Source organism: Hylobates moloch, unplaced genomic scaffold (assembly GCF_009828535.3).
Source record: "Hylobates moloch isolate HMO894 unplaced genomic scaffold, HMol_V3 SCAFFOLD_8, whole genome shotgun sequence".
Lineage (NCBI taxonomy): Eukaryota > Metazoa > Chordata > Mammalia > Primates > Hylobatidae > Hylobates > Hylobates moloch.
The window spans coordinates 42,241,780-42,265,865 of record NW_026652283.1 but is presented as its reverse complement, the minus strand read 5'-3'; the positions used below and the strand labels follow the sequence as shown (position 1 = coordinate 42,265,865).

The window sequence follows — 24,086 nt, the reverse complement described above, 5'->3', positions numbered from 1 at the left end:
CACATTTCCACCTCATACATACACATTTATTTATATAAAATAAATTCCAGATGAATTAAACCTAAATGTGAAAAGCAAAACTTTGAAAATATAGGAATATGTAGAAACATGTATGTATGATCCACATATATGATAAAATGGAGGATAGCAGGGCACAGCAGCATGCACCTGTAGTACCACCTACTAAAGATGCTGAGGCAGAAGAATCACTTGAGCCCAGGAGTTCGAGGCCAGCGTGGGCAACACAGCAAGACCCAGTCTCTAAAAACAATTTTTTAAAAAAGTTTACAAAAAAGAATAATAAGGCATAAAAGGGTTTCTTAAACAAAAAGCACAAACAATAAAGAAAAACCTGATAAATTCAGTAACATTAAATTTAGAAACTCACATCTATCAAAAGACACTAATTTTGAAAAGTCAAAGATGGGCCACTGACCTAGAGTAAACATTTGCAAAACATAAAGCTATCAAGATTGTCTAGAATGAATACACACACACACACACACACACACACACACATATTTTTCTACCAATCAATAAGAAAAAAGATTATAGAAACATTGGCAAGGGATATAAAGAGGTAATTAACAGAAGAGCCTGGCATTAGAGTAAGGACAGAAGAAGAGATGGATGGATGGTCAATGAACATGAGAAATACACTTCCTTTCACTGGTAACCAGGAAAATGAAAGAAACAAGATACCATAACCCAGTAAATTTACAAAAATCTTGAAGTTTGACAATAACAAATGTTGACAAAGATGCTGAGTTATAGAACCTCTCAAACCCTGTTAATGGGAGAATAAACTGGTGTAACTGCTTTGAAGAGCAAATTGGTAATACCTAGCAAAATGAAAGTGCATATATTCTACAACCCAACAATTTTGCTTCTACCAACTATCTTAGAGAAACACTTGCATTATGTATACAAGAAGTTATGTACACAAAGGTTTGCTGTAGCATCTTTGTGACCCCCAAATTTGGAAACAATGTAAATGTCTATCAACAGGAAAATGAATAAGAACATTGCGGTTTATTAACTCAATGGAAATGAATGAACTAGAATAACATACTGAGGAATATCACCAGTGTTGAATGAGAAAAGCAAAAGGAAGAAGTATATATACCATTTATTTAAAGAAAGAGAACATGCAAAACAATGCTATATATTGTTTAGTATGTATACACTGATATATAAACTGCTTTTACTACATTATACATGTAATAAAAGCAAGAAGACATGGGAATGATAATATTTCAATGCAGAGTGGTTATTTCAAAAGGTGTAAGGGGGACAGTGGAGCTTCAACTCTGTTTCATTTCTTAGTCTAGGGGGAAGCTACACAGAAATGTGTTATAATGTTTTCTATGACTTTCTGAATGTCTAAAATATTTCACAATAAAAAGCAAAGTTTGAGGAGATTGCTAGGGACCCCGAGATTTGGTGAGAAGGAATCCTTTGGTAATTTCTCTTACAGGAGTTTTCATAAGTAGCTGTTACAAAAAATTAAGATATATAAGTTAAAAAGAGAATGAGAATCGAAGCTGGAATTGTAAAATGAACACTGGCAAGAAGTAAAAATGGAGTGCAGGAAAATTAAAGATTTGTAGAATGCAATGAGAGTCTTGGAAAGAGATTAGTTTTCTGTGAAAATACCACATACATCTGACTGCTTAGAGAAAGCTTTAGATTGGCAGCCCTTAGGATACTGGAGAAAGGGAAAATCAAGCTCAACCTTAATGAGGACAAGACTGCTCTTTCCTCCAACTCCAGAGGGACTTTTGCAAGGGCTCAGTGAAGGAAAGGGGTAAGGAAGGGATGGGTGATACTAGTTTAGTGGAGGCTCTGTCCAGTGGTGTGAGCCCTCCCCACAGCCGAGGCTTTGAGCACTCTGACCTACATATTAAAATTCCATCTGCCTTGGTGATTTGGTTTGAATATTTATCCCCTCCAAATCTCATGTTGAAATGTGATCCCCAATGTTGGAGGTGGGGCCTGGTGGGAAGTGTTGGATCATGGGGGTGGATCACTCATGAATGAGTGTCCTCCCCATGGTAATGAGTGAGTTCTCACTCTGAGTTCACGTGAGATCTGGTTGTTTAAAAAGCCTGGCACCGGCCTGGCGCAGTGGCTCACGCCTGAAATCCCAGCACCTTGGAAGGCCGAGGTGGGCAGATCACAAGGTCGAGATCGAGACCATCCTGGCCAACATAGTGAAACCCCATTTCTACTAAAAATACAAAAACTAGCTGAGCGTGGTGGCGCGTAACTGTAGTCCCAGCTACTTGGGAGGCTGAGGCAGGAGAATCGCTTGAACCCCAGAGGCGGAGGTTGCAGTGAGCCAAGATTGTGCCCCTGCACTCCAGCCTAGCAACAGTGTGAGACTCTGTCTCAAAAAAAAAAAAAAAAAAAAAAAGCGCCTGGCACCTCCTCCTTCACTCTCATGCTCCAGCTCCCACCATGTGATATGCCTTTCACCATGATTGTAAGTTTCTTGAGGCCCTCCCCAGGAGCAGATGCCAGCACCATGCTTCCTGTACAGCCTGCAGAACCATTAGCCAATTAAACTTCTTTTCTTTATAAATTATGGAGTCTCAGGTATTCCTTTATAGCAACACAAAAACAGACTAACACACTTGGTCTCACCTGAACTGGGATCTCCTGGGCCTTCTTTCTCTGCCATCCATGGCTCTTCTCCTTTCTCTAACTGGGATATCACACTAGGTTTGGAAAGTTGATATCCTGCTTACGTAGTAAAAAAAAAAAAAAAGAGTGTGAATGTTTATGCTGAAGTCTAAGAACCATCCCCAGAATTTTGTTCGAGTCTTCTGGTATTCAGGGTCTCCACAGGTGGAAAGGGGTGGGTCTTTCTATTCTAACTCTGTGTAGTAAAGGTGTTCCCCAAGAAAGTCAAATCGGATATGCCCTCACTTGGTTTTCAAAGGGAATAAGACATCTTTAATACAAAACCCAAATCAAGCCTCAAGGAATCCACACATCAATAATTTAAAATAATGACTCTCCTGTAATGGGTGGGTTTCTGGATGCATGGATAACCAAGTCTTACCCACTGACACCAAGTTGCTGTAGTTCTCCAGCATCACCTCTCGGTATAGACTCTGGTGAGCAGGAGCCAGCTGCCCCCACTCTTCCTGGGTGAAGTCAATAGATATGTCCTTGAAAGTCAACAATTCCTAGAACATCAAACACATTCCTTTTTAGCTGGAGACCACTTCTGTTAAGTTCCAAGGAGTTCTGACAGTATTCTAAATTCTGAGAGATTCTAAACTTACTTTTATCAGGAGCCTTCTCTGGATCTGTTTGGAGATCCTCTGATCTCCAAATCTGATCAACAAAACTGTCTGGAACTGTAGTCTGTCTGGATCTCTAATCTGGAGATTACTATAAATAACGTAATATATAGAAAGACAGATGGTGATGCATGCCTTAGAAAACAATTAAGCAGGTTAAGAGACATTGGGAGAACCACAGTGAGGGTAGGATAATCTTTTATGTAAAGTGGTTGGGGAAGGCTCTCTAAAAGGATGATACTTGACCAGAGACATAAATTCAGTAAAGGAGAGAACCACATGGAAATCTGAGAGAAGAGCATCCTAGGCAGGTACAAAGGACCTAAGGTGACAGCGTCCTTGGCTTGAGGAACAGGAAAATGAACAGCATGGCTAGAGATAGCCTGGTTGATGAGAGTGGAAAGAGATGAAATCAAGAGAGGTGGAGATGAGGAACAGGGTGGGATGGGGATAGGGGTTCCCCCACCACCTCACGCACTTACTGTCACAAAGACCTATGCATTCTTACTGAGCTTGAATTCTGAGGCCCTGCTGGAGTTTAATGCAAAAATGAACAAAACTGTCTGGAACTGTAGTCTAATCCCTTCCTAAGCTCAAATGCTAAAAAGAAAAGCCCTCAGCAATTGTGGCATGGGATAATTAGAAGTATACGCAATCAAATTAAAGCTGCATGACAGCCAGAGCTCAGCCACAGCTTAACCACCAGAGAGATGAAAGGGTTTGGAAATAGAACAAACCAAAACAAATGAATAAACTGTATATATGTGTGTGTGTGTATACATACAGAACACACACATGTATGTATGTATATACACATGCACTCCTGCCTTGGCCCCTCAAAGTGTTTGGATTACAGGCATGAGACACTGTGCCTGGCTTAGAGATCACTTTTTTTTTTTCTTTTTTGAGACTGAGTCTCACCCTGGTGTTCAGGCTGGAGTGCAGTGGTGCGAGCTCAGCTCACTGCCACCTTCCGGGTTCAAGCAATTCTCCTGCCTCAGCCTCCCAGGTAGCTGGTATTACAGGTGCACGCCACCACACCCAGCTAATTTTTGTATTTTTAGTAGAGACCAGGTTTCACCATGTTGGTCAGATAGGTCTCGAACTCCTGGCCTCAGGTGATTCACCCACCTCAGCCTCCCGAAGTGCTGGGATTACAGGCGTGAGCCACCGCGCCTGGCCTGAGAGATCACTTTTTGCTGTGATATGCAATTTACCGAAGAGATAAAGTGCTAATGCAGAGATGCTTAGCATCACACTGAATTTTAAGTAGACACTCAAAACATCTGAGCTCACTACAATAGCCACAGGAGATAGCTATAAAATTTATCATACTAATGCAATATGTGTACTATAGTTTATTTTATGCAGTAGTGATTTAATACTGCATCTTTACATTTGTTTACATTTCTCTTAACTGCAAATGGCACCATGAATATAGTCTGTGCACATAAGCTTTGAAAATTTTTTACTTTTTATAATAGATAACGTGTATCTCTTATGGTAGTAAATGATAAAATAGACTAGTACCTACATATATTTTATGTATTCATAACATACCTAACTTTTTCTTAATTTTTTTGAGACTCTTAGGCTACACGGTCCATCTGCAAGTTTTTTCAAATTGTCACAAATCTCCAAAAAATGTTTCAATATATTTATTGAAAAAAGTCTGTATAGAAGCGAACCTGCACAGTTCAAACCTTCGCTGCTCAAGAATCAACTGTAGGCCGGGCGCAATGGCTCACGCCTGTAATCCCAGCACTTTGGGAGGCTGGTGCAGGCGGATCATGAGGTCAAGATATCAAAACCATCCTGGCCAACATGGTAAAACCCCGTCTCTACTAAAAATACAAAACTTAGCTGGGTGTGGTGGTACATGCCTATAGTCCCAGCTACTCGGAAGGCTGAGGCAGGAGAATCGCTTGAACCCGGGAGGCGGAGGTTGCAGTGAGCTGAGATCTCGCCACTGCACTCCAGCCAGGCGACAGAGCAAGACTCCATCTCAAAAAAAAAAAAAAAAAAGAATCAACTGTAAATGAAAATTCTACAAGTGAAAAATACAATATCTACAAAATTCATTGGATGGGCTTAAAGTAGATTAGACCATGATGAAGATAAGATCGGTGAAACTTAAGATGGGTCAATAAATATTATTCAAACTACAGTACCAAGAGAAAAAAATCTGTGGGATAATATCAAGTGGTCCATTATACATGTAATTAGAATCTCAGGGCTAGGTGGGGTGGCTCATGCCTGCAATCCCAGCACTTTCGAAGGCCAAGGCAGGAGGACTGCTTGAGCTCAGGAGTTTGAGACCAGCCTAGGCAACATAGGAAGACCCTATCTCTACAAAAAAATACAAAAGTTAGCCAGGCATGGTGGCGCACACCTGTAGCCCCAGCTACTCAGGAGCTCAGGAGGCTGAGGCAGGAGGATCACTTAAGCCTGAGAGGTAGTGGTGGGAGGGAGGAAGGGAGGGAGGGAGGAAGGGAGGGAGGGAGGGAGGAAGGGAGGAAAGGAGGGAAGGAGGGAGGAAGAGAAGAAGGAAGGGAGAGAGAAAGAGCAATCTCAGAAGAGAGAATAGGTAGAAAAAATATTTGAAAAATAATGGCTGAAGATTTTCCAAACTAACGGGAAAAAAAATTAACCCACAGATCCAAGAAGCTCAGCAAACCCCAAAAAGGATAAACTCAAAAGAAAATCACAGCAAGGCACAGTGGCTCATGCCTGTAATCTCAGCACTTTGGGAGGCCATGGTGGCAGATCACTTGAGGTCAGGAGTTTGAGACCAGCCTGGCCAACATGGTGAAACCCCATCTCTACTAAAAATACAAAAAATAAAAAATAAATAAAAAATAAATAAGGCGGGTGTGGTAGTTTACATCTGTTATCCTAGCTACTTGAGAGGCTGATGTGAGAGGACTGCTTGAACCCGAGAGGTGGAGGTTGTGCCACTGCACTCCTGCCTGGGTGACAGAGCAAGACTCTGTCTCAAAAAACAACAACAACAAATCACACCTATGCACATCAGATAAAAGTTGACATAAAACAGATACATCACATAAAAAGAATAACAGCTGCCTTCTCATCACAGATAATACAATCTAAAAGATAATGGAACATTTTTAAACTACTTAAAGCAGTCAACCTAGAATTCTTTATCCAATAAGACCCTCAAATAGGAAGATGATATAAAGAAATGTTTAGATCAATAAAAGTTGTGAGAATTTGTCACCAGAACACCCACATTATAAGAAATGCTAAACAAAGTTCTTTAAGCTGAATGGAAATGATGCAAGATAGAAACCTGGAATGAAAGGAAAAAAGGAAGAGTGCCTAAATGGATAAATATGAGGGCAAATACGAAAGACATATTTTTTTCCATTCTCATAATTTGTTATAAGACAGTTCGCTATTAAAAGCAAAATTAAGAACAATGTACTGTGGTGTTTTAACATAAAACAAAATGTATACTGATAAAACACTAAGAGTGGGAAGGAGTATATGAAAATATAATGTCTTTCATATCATATGTGAAGCCATAAAACATTAATTCAAAGTAACTGTGGAATGTTACTTTTGTAACATGTGTAATGTTAAATACAATTTGTAACATTCCACAGTTACTTTGAATTAATATTATATGGCTTCGCATATAATATGATTGTTTTTAGTGGTTGTTAGGGCAATCACTAAAAACAAATCAAAGAACTGGCCAGACTCAGTGGTTCACGCCTGTAATCCCAGCACTTTGGGAGGCCGAGGTAGGTGGATCACCTGAGGTCAGGAGTTCGAGACCAGCCTGGCCACCATGGCGAAACCCCGTCTCTACTAAAAATACAAAAATTAGCCGGGCATGGTGGTGGGAACTTGTAATCCCAGCCACTCGAGAGGCTGAGGCAGGAGAATCACTTGAACCTGGAAGGCAGAGGTTGCAGTGAGCTGAAATCATGACACTACACTCCAGCCTGGGCAACAAGAATGAAACTCCGTCTCAAAAAAAAAAAAAAAAAAGCAGGCCAGGCGCAGTGGCTCACGCCTGTAATCTCAGCCCGTTGGGAGGGAGAGGCGGGCAGATCACGAGGTCAGGAGATTGAGACAATCCTGGCTAACACAGTGAAACCTCGTCTCTGCTAAAAATACAAAAAAAAAAGAAAAATTAGCCGGGTGTGGTGGCACGCACCTGTAGTCCCAGCTACTCAGGAGGCTGAGGCAGAATTGCCTGAACCCAGGACATAGAGGCTGCAATGAGCCGAGATTGCGCCACTGCACTCCAGCCTGGGCAACAGAGCAAGAGTCTGTCTCAATAAAAAAAAAAAAAAAAATCAAAGAACTGTAGCTTAAAAGTCATTAGAGGGCATAAAATGGAATACTGGAAAAATGATTCAATGCAAAAGAAGGCAGAAAAAGGCTGGGCACAGTAGCTCACACCTGTAATCCCAGCACTTTCGGAGGCTGAGGTGGGCAGGTAACTTGAGGTTAGGAGTTTGAGACCAGCCTAGCCAACATGGTGAAACCCCATCTCTACTAAAAATACAAAATTAGCCGGGCATGGTAGCAGGCACCTGTAATCTCAGCTACTCGGGAGGCTGAGGCTGGAGAATCGCTTGAACCCGGGAGGCGGAGGTTGTAGTGAGCCGAGATCACACCACTGCACTCCAGCCCAGGTGACAGAGTGAGACTCTGTCTTTAAAAAAACCAAACCAAACAAACAAACAAAAAAGGCAGGAAAAGAGAAACAAATAAACAAAGGCTAGATAGGACAAATAGCAAACAAAAACAAAAGTATCCACTTAGACCCAACCATACTGATTGCTTTATTTTTTATTTTATTATTATTTTTTTTGAAATGGAGTTTTGCTCTTGTTGCCCAGGCTAGAGTGCAATGGCGCAATCTCGGCTCATGCAACCTCTGCCTCCCGGGTTCAAGTGATTCTCCTGCCTCAGCCTCCTGAGTAGCTGAGATTACAGGCACACGCCACCACGTCCAGCTAATTTTGTATTTTAAGTAGAGACAGGGTTTCTCGATGTTGGCCAGGCTAGTCTCGAACTCCTGACCTCAGGTGATCTGCCCGCCTCCAGCTCCCAAAGTGCTGGGACCACAGGCATAAGCCACCATGCCCGGCCACTTAAGCTTTTTACAATCTCGGTTTCCTCAAATAAGAAGTTCAAATGCTAATATCTGCCATCTAGGATTGGAATATATTACAGCTTTATTATAGTAATATGGAAGAAGTAATGATAATAGTCTAAAGAGTTATCGCTACATTCTACTTATCTGGAATTTTTCACTTCCTACATTTATCATAAACTGATGGGCTTAAAGGATTAAATTTTTTTAAATTGAAGTACAATTTACATACAGGAAAATACACTAAGAAAGTGTACAGTTTGGGCTGGGTGCAGTGGCTCATCTGTAATCCCAGCACTTTGGGAGGCCGAGGCAGAAGGATTGCTTGAGCTCAAGAGTTTGAGACCAGTTGGACAACACAGTGAGATCCTATTTTTTTTGTCATTTTTTTAATTGGCAGAGTATGGTGGCATGTTCCTGTAGTCCTAGCTACTTGGGAGGCTTAGGCAGGAGAATTGCTTGAGCCCAGGAGTTTGAGGCTGCAATGAGTTATGATTGTACCACTGCACTGCAGCCTGAGCTACAAAGTGAGACTCAGTCTCTAAAAAAAAAAAAAAAAATTTAAAAAGGTGTATGGTTTGATTTTGACATATGTAACATTATGTAATCAAGACAGAGAACATTTCCACCATCTCAGAACGTTCCCTCATGCCCCTTTTTAATCAGTATTCCACTCCACCTCCAGTTGATCCACCAGTTGATTCCACCCCACCCCCAGATCTCATTTAAAAATGAGATCTCTATTTTTAAAAAGAATATATGTTCTGTAGTTGTTAGACGTAGTGTTCCATAAGTGTTAATTAGGTTAAATTGGTTGATAGTGTTGTTCAAATCTTCCGTATCCTTGATGAGTTTTTATCTATTGGTTACATCAATTACTGAGAGAGGAGTGTTAAAGTTTATAATTATTGTGATTTTGTCTATATCTCTCTTTAGTTCTGTTAATTTTGCTTTATTTTGAAGTTCTGTCATCACACGCATAAACACTTAGAATTGTTGACCCTCTTATTATTATGAAATGTCCCTTTTTGCCTAGTAATACTCCTAGGCAAAATACACAGAAGTCCACTTTGCGTGATATAATATATGCCTCCAATGTTCTTTTAATTATTGTTTGTACGGTATAGCTTTTTTCATCTTTTTACTTTAAACTTGAAACTGTCTCAAAAAAAAAAAAAAAAAATCTAAATTGCCCCAGATCACCGAGCAACCAGACAAATGTTGTACTATCTAATTTCAGGACTCCAGTTCATTTCACTTAAAACTCTTCTGTCCTCCAATAAGATCTCCTCTTTAAGTCTTTCTTTCACATTTATTCTACAATTTTCCTTCCATTTCATCTCTGTTTCCAATAGGCAGTACAGACTATCCCATTTGTGACAAGCTGTTGTAGCTGCTCTCAGTGGCTACTCTAGCTTTTCTGCCCAGCCTGTCTGATGTGTGCACTGTGTAGCCTATTTCTTCTCTACTCCTCCTTTGGTTCTGGTTTGACCTCTGTTTTCAATATTACACTAAGGGTCACTCTCAAAGTTCACAGTTTAATACATGTACATCACTAAGAAAGTCAGAACCTTCTTACACATTTTGATTTTGAGTATTTTATTGAGATTTCTCTTAGATCTCAAGTGGTATCAGTTGGTTTTTAGGGGCTAGAAGTATACCACTCATTTCACTTTCTTTATAGAAAGTAGCATCATACTAGATTCAGATGCCGGTGAGAAACAAGAGGGACATGGAGGGAGACCCCTATGAGTAGGGAAATTGCCACCACTGGAGCCCAATTTTCTGTAAAAGGGCAACTTGCATTGAGCTCCTTAGGTTGAATTTGTTAGTCTTAATACCCTACCTCACCACCACTCCCACGTCTGCAAAAAAGACAGGTTACATACCCTAAAAAAATAAGAAGCAATGTCAAGAAAATGAGACAAATCCCTACTCACCTGGGATTCTGCTGTCAGGAGTCCAGGGGTCACTTCATCCTCTAAACTTTCTCTCTGGGTCTTTATGTCATCAGTATCCTGAGACAGCAGAGCTGGGGGAGGAAAAGAGCCATGAGTTTTGCATCTCCCCAAATCACCCAAATAGAGAGACTGCCTGCAGACCCACTCAATGTGGCTCCTCTGCCAAAAAGGTTCACGAAGAGGGACATCGAGAGTGACTCCAGATCAGCCTAAAGCCTCCTTAATGAGGAGGACCTGCTGCAAGTTGCTTTGGGCATTAATGTTTCCCAATGATCAAAAACTATGTATGACAGAACAAAGTATTTAAATGGAGAATCCTTTAAATCCCACTCCCCCCTCCAAAAAACTCTACCAATGCTCAATACTCATCCAAAAGCACAGCCCTAACAGGCCACTCCTTTGTTCAAAAATCCTCAAAGGTTCCCCACTGACAAGAAAGAAAAATCCAAACACTTCACCATGGACTTCAAGGCACTCTACAATCTGCCCAAAGCATATTTTCTCAACAATGGGTACTGCTAAACTACCATCCTTTATACATGGGGCACATCCACCCACCACATTATTAGTCAGTCAGACTAAAGATTCTCAGACTAAAGATTCCCCGTTTTCTTCAAGGCACCCACTTTTGTATCCTTTCCCCAAATCTACACAAAAAACCTAAGACATTCTTCAAGGCCCAAATCAATGCTACCTGCTCTGTGAAAATTTCTTAAATACAACCAGGCCGGGCGCGGTGGCTCATGCCTGTAATCTCAGCACTTTGGGAGGCCAAGGCGGGTGGATCATGAGGTCAGGAGTTCGAGACCAGCCTGGCCAATATGATGAAACCGCGTCTCTACAAAAAATACAAAAACCGTAACAACGTAAAAGTTAATTAAGGTCAGAAACTTCGATGAAACCCTTTTAGTCCAAATCTTGATATTGTGAATTGTACTCCTTTCAGTTTAGTTTCTTCTGAACTTTCCTTACTTAACTGACTACCTTTTAAAATTTGCACACATTATGATTAAAATTGGGCCTCTACTGTGATGATTCCCATTTCCTCTTATGTTTTAAAGTGCAAACTAAAATTCAAATAAACATTAGCATCAAGTAGTGCAGACATTTGCATGCATTTCCTTGATTCAATTTCTTGTGACTTTACCAGCTTTGAACTGGAATTGCACCATTTCGTAGATAAAGGAAACTAAGTATATTGCTGCACTTTTAAGTTTTCAAAACAGTGTTTTAAAATTGCACGATTTTTTTTTAACTCAGTTTAAAAAGACTAAAACGTTCTTTCAAAAGAGGCATCTAACGGTGTTCCTAATTCTGTATATGGGCTTAGGTGTTTTAACCAATAAAAAAAAAAGCTGCTATCAAACGTGAAAAAAGCAATGCAAAAATTAGCCAGGCATGGTGGTGGGCACCTGTAGTCCCAGCTGCTCAGGTGGCTGAGCCAGGAGAATCGCTTGAACCTGGGAGGCAGAGGTTGCAGTGAGCTGAGATCACGCCACTGCACTCCAGCCTGGGCAACACAGCGAGACTCCATCACAAAAAAAAAAAAAAAAAAATTACAACCAGAACAAAGTTTCCTGTCTCTTGTGTTCCAAAAGAACTTTCCTTAGGCTGCTTTCTATTATTTTGATTGAGGTGTATGCCTATGTCAATCCATTGGTAATCAGAATTAGAGATAATTATTCATTTTTCCATCTTTTAAGATCCTTAGCCAAAGTCCCTGCCTGACACAGCTAGAACAATAAATACTGGCTGAGTGTAAAGCATTAAAAATATGAATTAAAACACCACATGAGATACATGACTTCCTCCATCCTTCTATTTACTCCTAACCAGACCACTAAATAAGGTCATTGTTGGGCATCTCTCTCACAGTTCAAGATAACATGAGAGTAATCTGGCATGTCATTCCTGCCTCTCAGCAGATGAAAAGAAAAAACTGATACTTGTGATAAATATTGGGTTGGGGCTAAAATGACTGGAACCTGTGCAGGAAAACCCTTAGAGGACTTAAGGAGGGCAGAAATCTTAGACCTGTCTGTGAATCACATTCCCACACTCAGGCACCACTGGCGGGGAACACCTTGGATTCTGTCTTCCTGCCATATGTAGTATTTGAAGATGGGAGATGAGAGCAGCTGAAAGCACGTGTCCCAAGGAGTCCATGCTGGAGCCCAAGATTTTCCCTCACAGCTGTCCCTTTCCCAAAAACCACAAGAATGAACCCCCAAAGACTTTCTCTCCCTCCTCTCCACTTCAATGAAGTGTGTACCTATCTTTTCACACACAAATGAGATCCCCTTCTTCCCCCTCCATCAGTCCATTCTCACCTTCTCCTTCAAACATTTTAGTCACATCCTCCCACAGGGGCGCCCCCTCCGTGGCCTTCTTTGGATGTTGCAACTTCACCCAGGTGCTGGCGTCGGTAGGCAGGGTGATCAGGAGCTGCTGTGGCATGATGCCTGCCTTACTGGACTTGTCCACTTCTGGTGAGGAAATTGCCAGAAGCTCTTGATGAGACGCTTCACAGTTGTGAGGTGTTGCTCAGATTCCAATCACCCGCCCTCAGGACTTTGGTGTGTCCCTGCAGCACCAGGACCTGGAGGTTCCTAGAGGCTGATGTGACTTTAACAATTCTGGAAAACAAACTCCCCTTTAAATCAAGCACTTTCTTTGGGAGGCAGCCAGTTAGTTAGGTTTGAGTTCATGTCTCCATACTCTTTAGAGGAGCAAAAGGGAAAAGCTGGAGGGATCCAGAAGCACTTGGCTCCAGAACTCCAGAATCTGCAGAAATATATTTAAAACTGCAAAATACCCAAAACAAAAATATGTTATCCATGCAAAACAAAAATATATGAATAAATACAATACATGTTCCTGGATGTGGCTCTATCTCCAGTTCCATACATACATACACAAACATGCAAAGATGTACAAAAATGCACAGACCCTGCTTCATCTTCCCTCCTTGTAAGCTGCATGCATCTTCTGCCTGGACACAGACGGGGTTTAAGAGGGCAGGCTTTGAAATCAGACAGCCTGGCTTAGAAACCTGACACTTGCACTTAAAAGCTCTAAGACACTTCAACTCTCAGCTTCAGTTTCTTAATCTATAAAATGGAAATAATAATTGTATTCTATAGTTGTAATGTTGGTTGAGACAATGCTAGGCATACAGTAAACCCTTAATAAACATTGTTATAAACCTGTTATATTGCTGAATCATAGGATTAGTTTTTAAAGTTATTTTTAGAAACAAATCTGAATTTAAAGTTCAAAATATCTCAACTGACAGACTAATGACATAGCCGCATTTTGGCATGAGCAAGCAGTGACAGCCACGTCACCACCCACGCAGATGCCCAGCAGCTGGCAAGTTCCTTTGCACTACACTGGGAAGATGCATCTTGGTTTCAGAAATGTTGAAATTGGGGAAGAGGGTATGTCTTCAAATGGTGTAAATTTAGTATAATGAGGACTGTTGCAGAATGGTAATAGGCAAATTTGGAAACAACTCAAATCCATCATCTCAACCAACCCCTAGAATCTGAGCAGGTGCTTTGACCGTGACCAGGTCCAAAGTATACGGCACTCCAAGAACAGTCGGAGCTATGTGGGAAGGGAGCTGGCCCAACTTTTTGAAGTTGGTTGGAGAAGGATGGGTATGTGACTTATGGGCGTGTGTGTGTGACTATATGCAGAGACAGGAGCTGCGTGTGTTCTAGGAATTGGAGCTTGTGAAAAATATCCCACCCCTGAATACATAAAAAGTCTTGTTAGCAAAGTGCAGGAATTGTCTAATCTTACTTGGGAAACAGTTACTGTCTGAGAAGCTTCATATCGAAGATGCCCCACCCTCACAGTGCTCCCAGACATATCACCCTCGGACTTAAAGACTGCACATAGACTCCTACTCACCACATCGGCCTTGGACCCAGGTAGGACCAGAGACGGGGGCATGGGAGTGCTCGCTCTTGAGGTTTTCAGCGGTAAAGAGTGTCTCTTTACAGACGGACTGAGTGATAACAGATATTGTTCCCTCCCAGCCTTTTATAGACAGACCAAATCTCCACTCAACGCAATCATTCTCCAAGAAGCGTCCAGCGTTTAGGTCGGCTTCCTTCGGAAGCCCGGAGGACCCTCGGCCTCTGGAGTGGACGAGGGTCTGCTCCAAATTCCCATCAGGGGCCCGCCCAGGCGGGTGGGCTTTCCCAGCCGCTTCCCCAGGAGCGAGGCTTTGAGGGCCGGAATGGGAGGGTTGCCCTGAGCCGGCGTCTTGCAGACCCGGGCGAGGATACACCTCCCTGGCTGCCGCTTTAACACGGGGCCGGCGGCTGCAGCCAAGCCCACCCAGCCTGGCCTCTTAGGCCGCAGCCGGGTGTCTCGCCTGGTCTCTGCCCTCCGGCCGCGCCCTCTCGACCGCTTGCACCGCCGGCCGCTCTCTCTCCAGCCCTGGCGGCCCCGGGGCCCACCCCACGCGGCCCCGCTGCAGCAGCCACAACCCGCGCGTCTTCCGGCGGGTTGTGCGCCCCGGCCGCCGGCTCCGCCCACAGGGGGCGGCCACAGAGCCCTCCCTCTCCCGGGAAGCAGCGCGCGCCCTCGAACCCGGAAGCTGGAAGCCGCCCGAGCGCGCCCCCGAGGGCCGCCCGGAACCGTGGGTAGCGGCCACCCAGCCACACCGCCCCACGGTTCCTCACAGCGGTCCTTGGGAGACCTCCTTCAGCCTTTCCGGTGAAGCGCCTTCTCTGTCATTCATTCATTCACTCCATTCATTCATTCATTCAGTTATCTATCCTGATTGTGTAAGATCTACCCCCACATTCTTATAGGCCCTGAGTATACAGCAGTTAACAAAATGCAGTTCCTGCTTTCCTGGAACTTAATTACATTGAAATTAATTGACAATAACAAATAGAAAAATAAATAGATAATACCCCAGGCGATGGTGAGGACCATGAAGAAAAGGAAAGCAGAGTGGGGAGATGATGGGCCAGGATATTTGTATCAACCCACTGTAGAAAACAACAATAAAATTTAAAAATAAAATTCTGGAATACATATATGTGTGTGTGTGTGTGTGTATATATATATATATATATAATTTTTTTTTTTTGAGACGGAGTTTGGCTCTTGTTGCCCAAGCTGGAGTGCAGTGGCGCCATGTCGGCTCACTGCAACCTCTGCCTCCCGGGTTAAAGCGATTCTCCTGCCTCAGCCTCCGGAATAGCTGGGATTACAGGCATGCACCACCATGCCGGGCTAATTTTGTATTTTTAGTAGAGATGGGGTTTGTCCATTTTGGTCAGGCTGGTCTCGAACTGCGGACCTCAAATGATTCACCCGCCTCAGCCTCCCAAAGTGCTGGGATTACAGGCGTGAGCCACCGCACCTGGCATATATATATATAATTATTCTTGAGACAGAGTCTCACTCTGTCGCCCAGGCTGGAGTGTAGTGGCGCAATCTCCGCTCACTGCAACCTCCACCTCCCAGGTTCAGGCAATTCTCCCTGTCTCAGCCTCCTAAGTAGCTGGGATTACAGGTGCCTGCCACTAAGCCTGGCTAATTTTTGTATTTTTGGTAGAGACGGGGTTTCACCATGTTGGCTAGGCTGGTCTCAATCAAACTCCTGGCCTCAAATGATCCACCCACCTCGGCCTCCCAAAGTGCTGGGATCATAGATGTGAAACACTGCGCCCAGCAGGAATATGTATTTTTAATGTTCTTAAAAGAGTGTTATTAGTTTGCTAGGGCTGCCTTTAAAGAAATCACAGATTAGCTTAAACAACAGAAATTTCTCACAGTTCTAGAGGCTAGAAATCCAAGATAAAGTGTGGGCAGGTTTTGTTTGTCCTCAGGTCTATCCCCTTGGCTTGCAGATGCTTACCTTCTTTGTCTTCACATGGTTTTGAGGTAGGAGAGCCGCAGGACTTATTTCCCTGGTAGCTAAGGGATGAAGTGTAAAAACCTGCAAGAACCAGCAGATGGTGAGGAAAGAGATCCCTAGCCACCCTCATTGCTCATTATCGTAGGATATTCCCACCAGTGCCAAGACAGTTTACAAGTGCCATGGCAGTGACCTGGAAGTTACTGTCCCTTTCTATGGCCATGACCTGGAAACTATTAACCTTTTCCTAGAGAGTTCTAAATAACCTACTCCTTAATATGCATGTAATTGAAAGTGGTTATACGTGAATATAAATACAGTTGCCCAAAGCCCACACATTGCCAACTGTGAGTGCACTGCCTATGAGTTATCCCTGCTCCAGAAGGAACAGTGAAGTTCAATAAAAGATTACTAACACCACCAACTCACCCTTGAATTCTTTCCTGGGAAAAGGTAAGAATTCTCCTGGGCTAAGCTCGGATTTTGGCTTGCCTATCTTGCATCAGTTTCGTGCGTGCGTGTGTGTGTGTGTGTGTGTGCGTGCGTGTGTGTGTGCGTGTGTGTGTGTGTGTGCGCGTGTGTGTGTGTGCGTGTGTGTGTGTGCTGTGTCCAAATTTCCTCTTTTTATAAGGATACCAGTCAGATTGGCTTAGAGCACACCCTAATGCTTCATTTTAACTTAATCACCTCTGTAAAGGCCCCATTTCTGAACACAGTCATATTGGTTAGGGTCTTGTGAATGGGTCTGTTGAGCCCATAACAAGGTATCTAAGATATGACAAGATAGTAAGAGGTCCATCACAGTGGCTCACACCTGTAGGCCTAACTACTTGGGAGGCTGACGTGGGAGGATCACTTGGGCCCAGGAGCTGGAGGTTGCAGTGAGCTATGATCATGCCACTGCACTCCAGCCTGGGTGAAAGAGCAAGACCCTGTCTCAGAAGAACAAAAAAAAAAAAAAAAAAAGCCAGAATCCAGGTAAGTAATACAACTTGGAAGCTGCTTTTGTCCTGACGGCATTATTTACCTAGAAGGAAAATGATAATCATCCTTTTGAACTTCAAAGAGGAAAAAAATAAAACACAATGAGTGGTAAGTAAAATAGAAGACCTTCCTTACTGCTGGGCGTGGTGGCTGACGCCTGTAATCCCAGCACTTGTGGCCAAGGCGGGTGGATCACCTGAGGCTGGGAGTTCGAGACCAGCCTGACCAACATGGAGAAACCCTGTCTCTACCAAAAATACAAAAATTAGCCGGGCATGGTGGCACATGCCTGTAAGCCAAGCTACTTGGGAGACTGAGGCAGGAGAATTGCTTGAACTCAGGAGGTGGAGGTTTTGGTTAGTCGAGATCGCGCCAGCCTGAGCAACAAGAGCGAAACTCCATCTCAGAAAAAAAAAAAAAGAAGAAGACCCTCCTTGCAATAACTGGGACCCCAAAGGGCAATAGCCTCAGGGTGAGGATGAATTGAAAATGGAACAGCTTAAAAGGAATGTACAGACTGGATCAAATTGCCTGTCTCAGACGTGATCTTGGCTTAAGACTGTCTCTGACTATGGTGTCACCAGATGCTTGGCAAAAGCAGATATGAATCCTTTTTGGAGGAAAGCCTTATAATTGTAGGGCCCACATTTTTCCTACACATATGTTTTCACAGACAATGTCAAATACAGAATTAAAGATAACCAGGTACACAAAGAAACTAGACTCTTTTAGTGAGAACCAGCAGAAACACAAACATTGGAAATAGACCTGCAGAAACAACTGCTTTTGGAATTATTTGATGCAAACTACAAAATAATATTTTCTTGGGCCGGACACAGTGGCTTATGTCTATAATCCCAGCACTTTGGGAGGCCAAGGCAGGTGGATCGCTTGAGCTCAGGAGTTCAAGACCAGCCTGGGCAACATGGCAAAACCCTGTCTCTACAAAATATCAAAAATTAGCCAGGCATGGTGGCACAGGCCTGAAGTCCCAGCTCTTCAAGAGGCTGAGGTGGGAGGATCGCTTGAGCCCAGTAGGTTGATGCTGCAGTAAGTCACGATTATACCACTGCACTTCAGCCTGGGTGACAGAGCAAGACCCTGACTTAAAACATATGTGTATTTTCTTGCTTACCTATTAGAGTTTTTAGGAAAAAAAGTAAAATAAAATCATATTTTCTTTGCCTGAAGAAATAAAAAACATAACTTGGACAATTTTGGCAGGTACCTAAAAACTACACAAAGCGATAGAGCAGATTTTAAAAAAGAAGTAAATAGACTTCTATTCTATGATTGAGAAATATAGTAACTAAATTAAGACTCAGTTAATGGCAGATTAGACATTGCTGAATGTAGAATAAATTAAAAGGAAGGTAGGTCACAAGAAATTATCTAGAATAAAGTATTGAGAAACAAAAAATGTACTTTAGAGAAGACAGAGTAAGAGAGATAGAGAATACAGTAAGAGGATCGAACTAAGTTTAACAAGAGATAAAGCTAGGGCAGAGATAGTATTTGAAGAAATAAGGGCTGAATATTTTTAGTACCTATGAAAGCAACAAGGTCACAGATATAAGATGCCATATAACTCTCTGGTGGGATAAATAGAAGAAACCCTTTTATTTATCTAGTCAAAAAATCTACACCTAGTAGAAGAAATTCATGCTTTATAGTAAAACTACAAATTGTTATAGAACCAAACTGGGGTCCACTTGCCTGGTGCAGTAAAAACAGATATCCACACTGAGGTTGCAGTGGTAGAAAGGAAGGCATTTATTTGCAGAGCACCAAGCAAGGAGGACCAAGCAGCTAATGACCAAATTCTGACCTCCTCAATGGCTGGCAGGTAAGGGTTTTTAAAGGCAGGGGTAAATTTCAGGAAAGCAGAAGCTACAGGCAAAACTGTGAATCAATACCTGGAGATCACACGTTAGTTTTGGCCTAAAAGGGTGGGATATCTTGAAGGGGGGTGGCGTGTGGGGTGGGGATGGCTTACAGGTAATAGGTAGATTTGAGGATTTTCTGATTTGTACTTGGTTAAGGAAGAGAGGCTTTGTCTTAAAATTTGGGATCAGCAGAGGAAAATGTTAACTGGTTTGGGGCTATAATCCCCTCCAGGCCCCTCCAGAATAAATTTAGAGCAAAACACTGTGATCGGAGTTTAATCTTCAATTCTCCTTATGTGAGGTCTACTTGCCAGCAGTAGCTCTGTTCAGTTAGGGATCCTCAGTGGTGGGGTCCAGGTTTCTGAAAGACCACCCAGGGACATATGTTAAGATGTCATCTTGGCCAGGAGTGGTGGCTCATGCCTGTAATCCCAGCACTTTGGGAGGCCGAGGTGGGCAGATCACCAGGTCAGGAGATCGAGACCATCCTGGCTAACACGGTGAAACCTCCTCTCTACTAAAAATACAAAAAATTAGCCGGGCGTGGTGGCGGGTGCCTGTAGTCCCAGCTACTCGGGAGGCTGAGGCAGGAGAATGGTGTGAACCCGGGAGGTGGAGCTTGCAGTGAGCGGAGATTGTGCCACTGCACTCCAGCCTGGGGGACAGAGCTAGACTCCGTCTCAAAAAGATGTCATCTTTGGTTTCTATAGGGAAACCAAACATCTCTGGACTCCAACTTCCTTGGCTATTGTTTTAGGCTACTATTACCTTCTTGCTTAACAAGTTACTTATTTACTTTTCAGAGATAGCTAGGTGCCTGGAATTTCCTTTGAAGAAATTCAATATTTTCCTTTATTTCCATGCTTGGGGGTCTCCCTGGCCCCTAAGAAGGAGTCCCTGCTCCGTCTCAAAAACACTAAAGGCAAAGAGAAAATGGTAAGTGTGGCTGTGATGGTTTCTAAATATCGGAGACTCTCTCGAATGTGAGGCCAACTCACTTCTAACGAATGGAATGTAGGCTGGGCACGGTGGCTCACACCTCTAATCCCAGCACTTTGGGAGGCCGAGGCGGGCAGATCACGTGGTCAGGAGATCAAGACTGTCCTGGCTAACACAGTGAAACCCTGTCTCTACTAAAAATACAAAAAATTAGCCGGGCGTGGTGGCAGGCGCCTGTAGTCCCAGCTACTCGGGAGGCTGAGGCAGGAGAATGGTGTGAACCCACGAGGCAGAGCTTGCAGTGAGCCTGGGTGACAGAGCAAGACTCTATCTCAAAAAAAAAGAATGGAATGTGGTGGAAATGATGGTGTATGATTTCCCAAGCTAAGTCAAGAAAGACATTGCCGTTTCTGCCCTGCACACTCTTTGGTTGCTTGCTCTCAAGAAAACCATCTGAGTAACCAGGATTAACTTACCAGCCATGGGAGTGAGCCATCTTGGAAGCATATCCCGTTCCTTCAGGCAGCGTTCAGATGATTTCAACCTCGGCCAACGTCTCAACTGCAATTCATCTTGACTACATCCTTCGCCCAGAACCCGTCATCTAAGTAGCTTCTGAATTTTTGATCCCTGAACGTTCTAGTAAAAGAAATCCACACATTATGGTAAAACTGCAAATTGTTTTAGTGAGATTAAAAAATGTTTGTTTTATTAAGCCACTAAGTTTTGGGGTTCTTTGTTATGCAGCAATCCATAACGAATACAATGCATGGCACCACAATTAATAACTAACTCAGGTGACATTGTGGCAGTATTAAGTGGTATTAATATCATCAGTATTAATGAAATCCAGAAGATAGTGGGATGAAATCTTCAAAGTGTTGTGAGGAAATAATCAACAACCCAGAATTCAATGCACAGTTAAAAAAAAAAAAATCCTTCAAGAATAAAGATGGCTTGGCACATTGGCTCACACCTGCAATCTCAACGTTTTGGAGGCCGAGGAGGGTGGATCTCTTGAGCCCAGGAGTTCCAGACTAGCCCTGGCAACATAGTGAGACTCCCGTCTCTACCAAAAATTTAAAAATTAGCTGGACATGGTGGCACATGTCTGTAGTCCCAGCTGCTTGGAAGGCTGAGGTGAGAGGATCACTTGAGCTTGGAAAGTTGAGGTTGTAGTGAGCACGATTTTGCCATTGCACTCTAGCCTAAGCAACAGAGTGGGACACTGTCTCAAAAAAAAAAAAAAGAATAAAGATGAAATGAAGACATTTTCAGACAAACGAAAACAGAGTTATTTACCACCAGCAGACCACGTTAAAGGAAAATTCTCAAATTTTAACTTTAGGCAAAAAGAAAATGATTCCAGGCCAGGCACAGTGGTTCATGCCTGTAATCCCAACACTGGGAGGCTGAGGCAGGAGGCTTACTTGAGGCCAGGAGTTCGAGACCAGCCTGGCCAACATGGTGAAACCCTTTCTCTTCTAAAACTACAAAAATTAGCCAGGTCTGGTGGTGCATGCCTTTAATTCCAGCTACTCCAGAGGCGGCAAATCAGAGGTGTGAGGCAAAGTTTCAGTGATTAAATCACACCACACTCCAATTGGACAACAGAGTGAGATCTGCCTCAAAAAAATTGGGAGGCTGAGGCAGGAGGATCACATGAAGCCAGGAGTTCAAGACCAACCTGAGCTACAAAACGAAACCCTACCGCTGCCAAAGAAAAAGTAATTGAAAAACAAAAATTTTAAAAATGCAAAGAGGAAAAAAGAACAAAGTAAAAAACATATGACTAAATCTAAATCAATATAAGTAATAGACTAAAAATCTCAATAATCCATGAAGTTTAAAAAATAGATATAGCATACTGAGTATGTGTGTGTGTGTGTGTGTGTGTGTGTGTATATATATATATATATATATATATATTTTTTTTTTTTTTTTTTTTTTTGAGACAAAGTCTCTCTCTGTTGCCCAGGCTGGAGTGCAGTGGTGCCATCTCGGCTCACTGCAACCTCCGCCTCCTGTATTCAAGCGATTCTCATGCCTCAGCCTCCTGAGTAGATGGAATTACAGGTGCGCAACACCACGCCCAGCTAATTTTTGTGTTTTTAGTAGAGAAGGGTTTTGTCATGTTGGCCAGGCTGGTCTCAGACTCCTGGCCTCAAGTGATCTGCCTGACTTGGGCTTCCAAAGTGCTGGGATTACAGGTGTGAGCCACCAGGCACAGCCATGTTTTGGCTGGAATTTTTATATGTATTTTTAGCTGGAAGGGCATATTGCTGAATATGAAGACCAAATATAAAATTATAGTAACTAAGACAATGAGGTAGCTATTGGTGTAAGAATAGAGCAACTGAGCAATGAAGGGAATAGAGTCCAGATGCAGACATACACATAGACCACCACCTTGCATATGACAGGGGTGGGGAAAGGAAGGTGTTTTTAATAAATTGGTGCTGGGTCGATTGGATATTCATATTAACTCCTGGTTTACAACATATACAAAAATATTCCAAATGGATTGGAGAGATCTAAATATAAAATAATAAAACTTTTTAGAAGAAAATCAGAGAATGTTTTTACAACCTTAATATAGGCACAGATTTATTACATGCTATAGAAAGTACTAAACATAAAGAAAAAATGATACATTAACATAGATTAAAATTAAGGACTAGATTTTTCAGATACTGCTAGTGAGACTATACATTGGTACAACTATTTTGGAAAAGTATTTGGCAGTATCTACTGAAGCCGAATATTATGACCCATCAATCCTGCCCCTGGGTATATACTCAACAGAAATGTATAAATATGTTCCCTAAAAGATATATACTAGAATGTTCATAGCAGCCTGTCAACAGTAGAATGGGTAAATAAATATCGGTATATTCACATAATCAAGTATACGCAGCAATGAAAATAAACAACTACACACAATATTGATGAAGCTCACAAACATAGTTTTGAGCAGAAGAAGCCTGACATAGAAGAATACACACAGTGTGATTCCATTATTTAAAAGTACAAAAGCAGGTGAAATTAATCTATGGTGTTAGAAGTAACCCTTTTTAGGGTAGTGACTGGAAGTCGGGGGGCTCCGGTGGCTTCTGGAATGCTATAATTTCTGTTCTTAATCCACGAGGTGGTTATACAGGTATGTTTAATTTTGAAGATTCATCAAGATAGTTATCTCTCTATATATATGAAATTTTCTGTATTAATATTGTAATTTAATAAAGTTTTAAAAATGTATGTTGTATCTTTCAGAACTAAAAGAACAGAAGCAGAGCATGCAACTTCAGATTAGCAAAGAGGGGGAAAAGCATAATAAAATGTAATCAATCCAAAAGTGAATATCTATAAGAAGTGGGGAGCTGTTTTATATAGGGTAATCAAGGGACATCCCTCTGATAAGATGCAATTTGAACAGAGACCTAAAAGAAGTCAGGAAGTGGACCCTATTGATACCTGGAGAAAGCAAGCATCTTAGCAGAAGAAAAAGTCCCCGAGGTGAAAGCATGTGTGGGCATACGCATGGACTGGCAAGGAATCCAGGATGGCTTGAGGCAAACCGTGGTATGAACTTGGATCTATTCTGAGAGAAATGGGAAGCCTTTGAAGACTTTAGAACTGAGAAACAGCAAAGCTGATTTATGTTTTAATACAGTCATTTGGCTGCTATCTGGAGGATAATAAACTATGGGGGACACAAGTGTTCAGGAAGCCAAGTGAGAGAATAGTGAATTGGACTAAGTGGTAGCAGTGGAGATGATGAGAAAAGATATATTTTGAAGATTCAACTCACAGAATTTTCTGATGGGTTGAATGAAGAGTGTTAAAGAAAGAGGAGTCAAGGATGATTCTGGGAATTTCAGCTTGGGCAACTGAGTGTTCCCTTTTACTGAGGCAGGAAATATAGGGGATAGAGCAGGTTCAGAAATGGACGTATGAAATTTGAGATGCCTAATACATATCCAA

The 24,086-nt window shown here is 42.4% G+C and overlaps 1 protein-coding gene across 1 annotated transcript; it reads right to left on the bottom strand.

Annotated features, from left to right (window-relative positions):
- Positions 1 to 211: 211 nt before the first annotated feature.
- ZFP69 (ZFP69 zinc finger protein) lies at positions 212 to 15,148 on the bottom strand (the record flags this gene model as incomplete). Its single annotated transcript, XM_058443186.1, has 7 exons — positions 14,325 to 15,148; positions 13,356 to 13,398; positions 12,737 to 12,892; positions 10,386 to 10,477; positions 3,068 to 3,194; positions 2,647 to 2,745; positions 212 to 261 (listed from the first exon to the last, which is right to left on the bottom strand). Coding segments are annotated over exons 1-7 (609 nt in total), but the record flags the coding sequence as incomplete, so codon positions are not given.
- Positions 15,149 to 24,086: the final 8,938 nt, after the last annotated feature.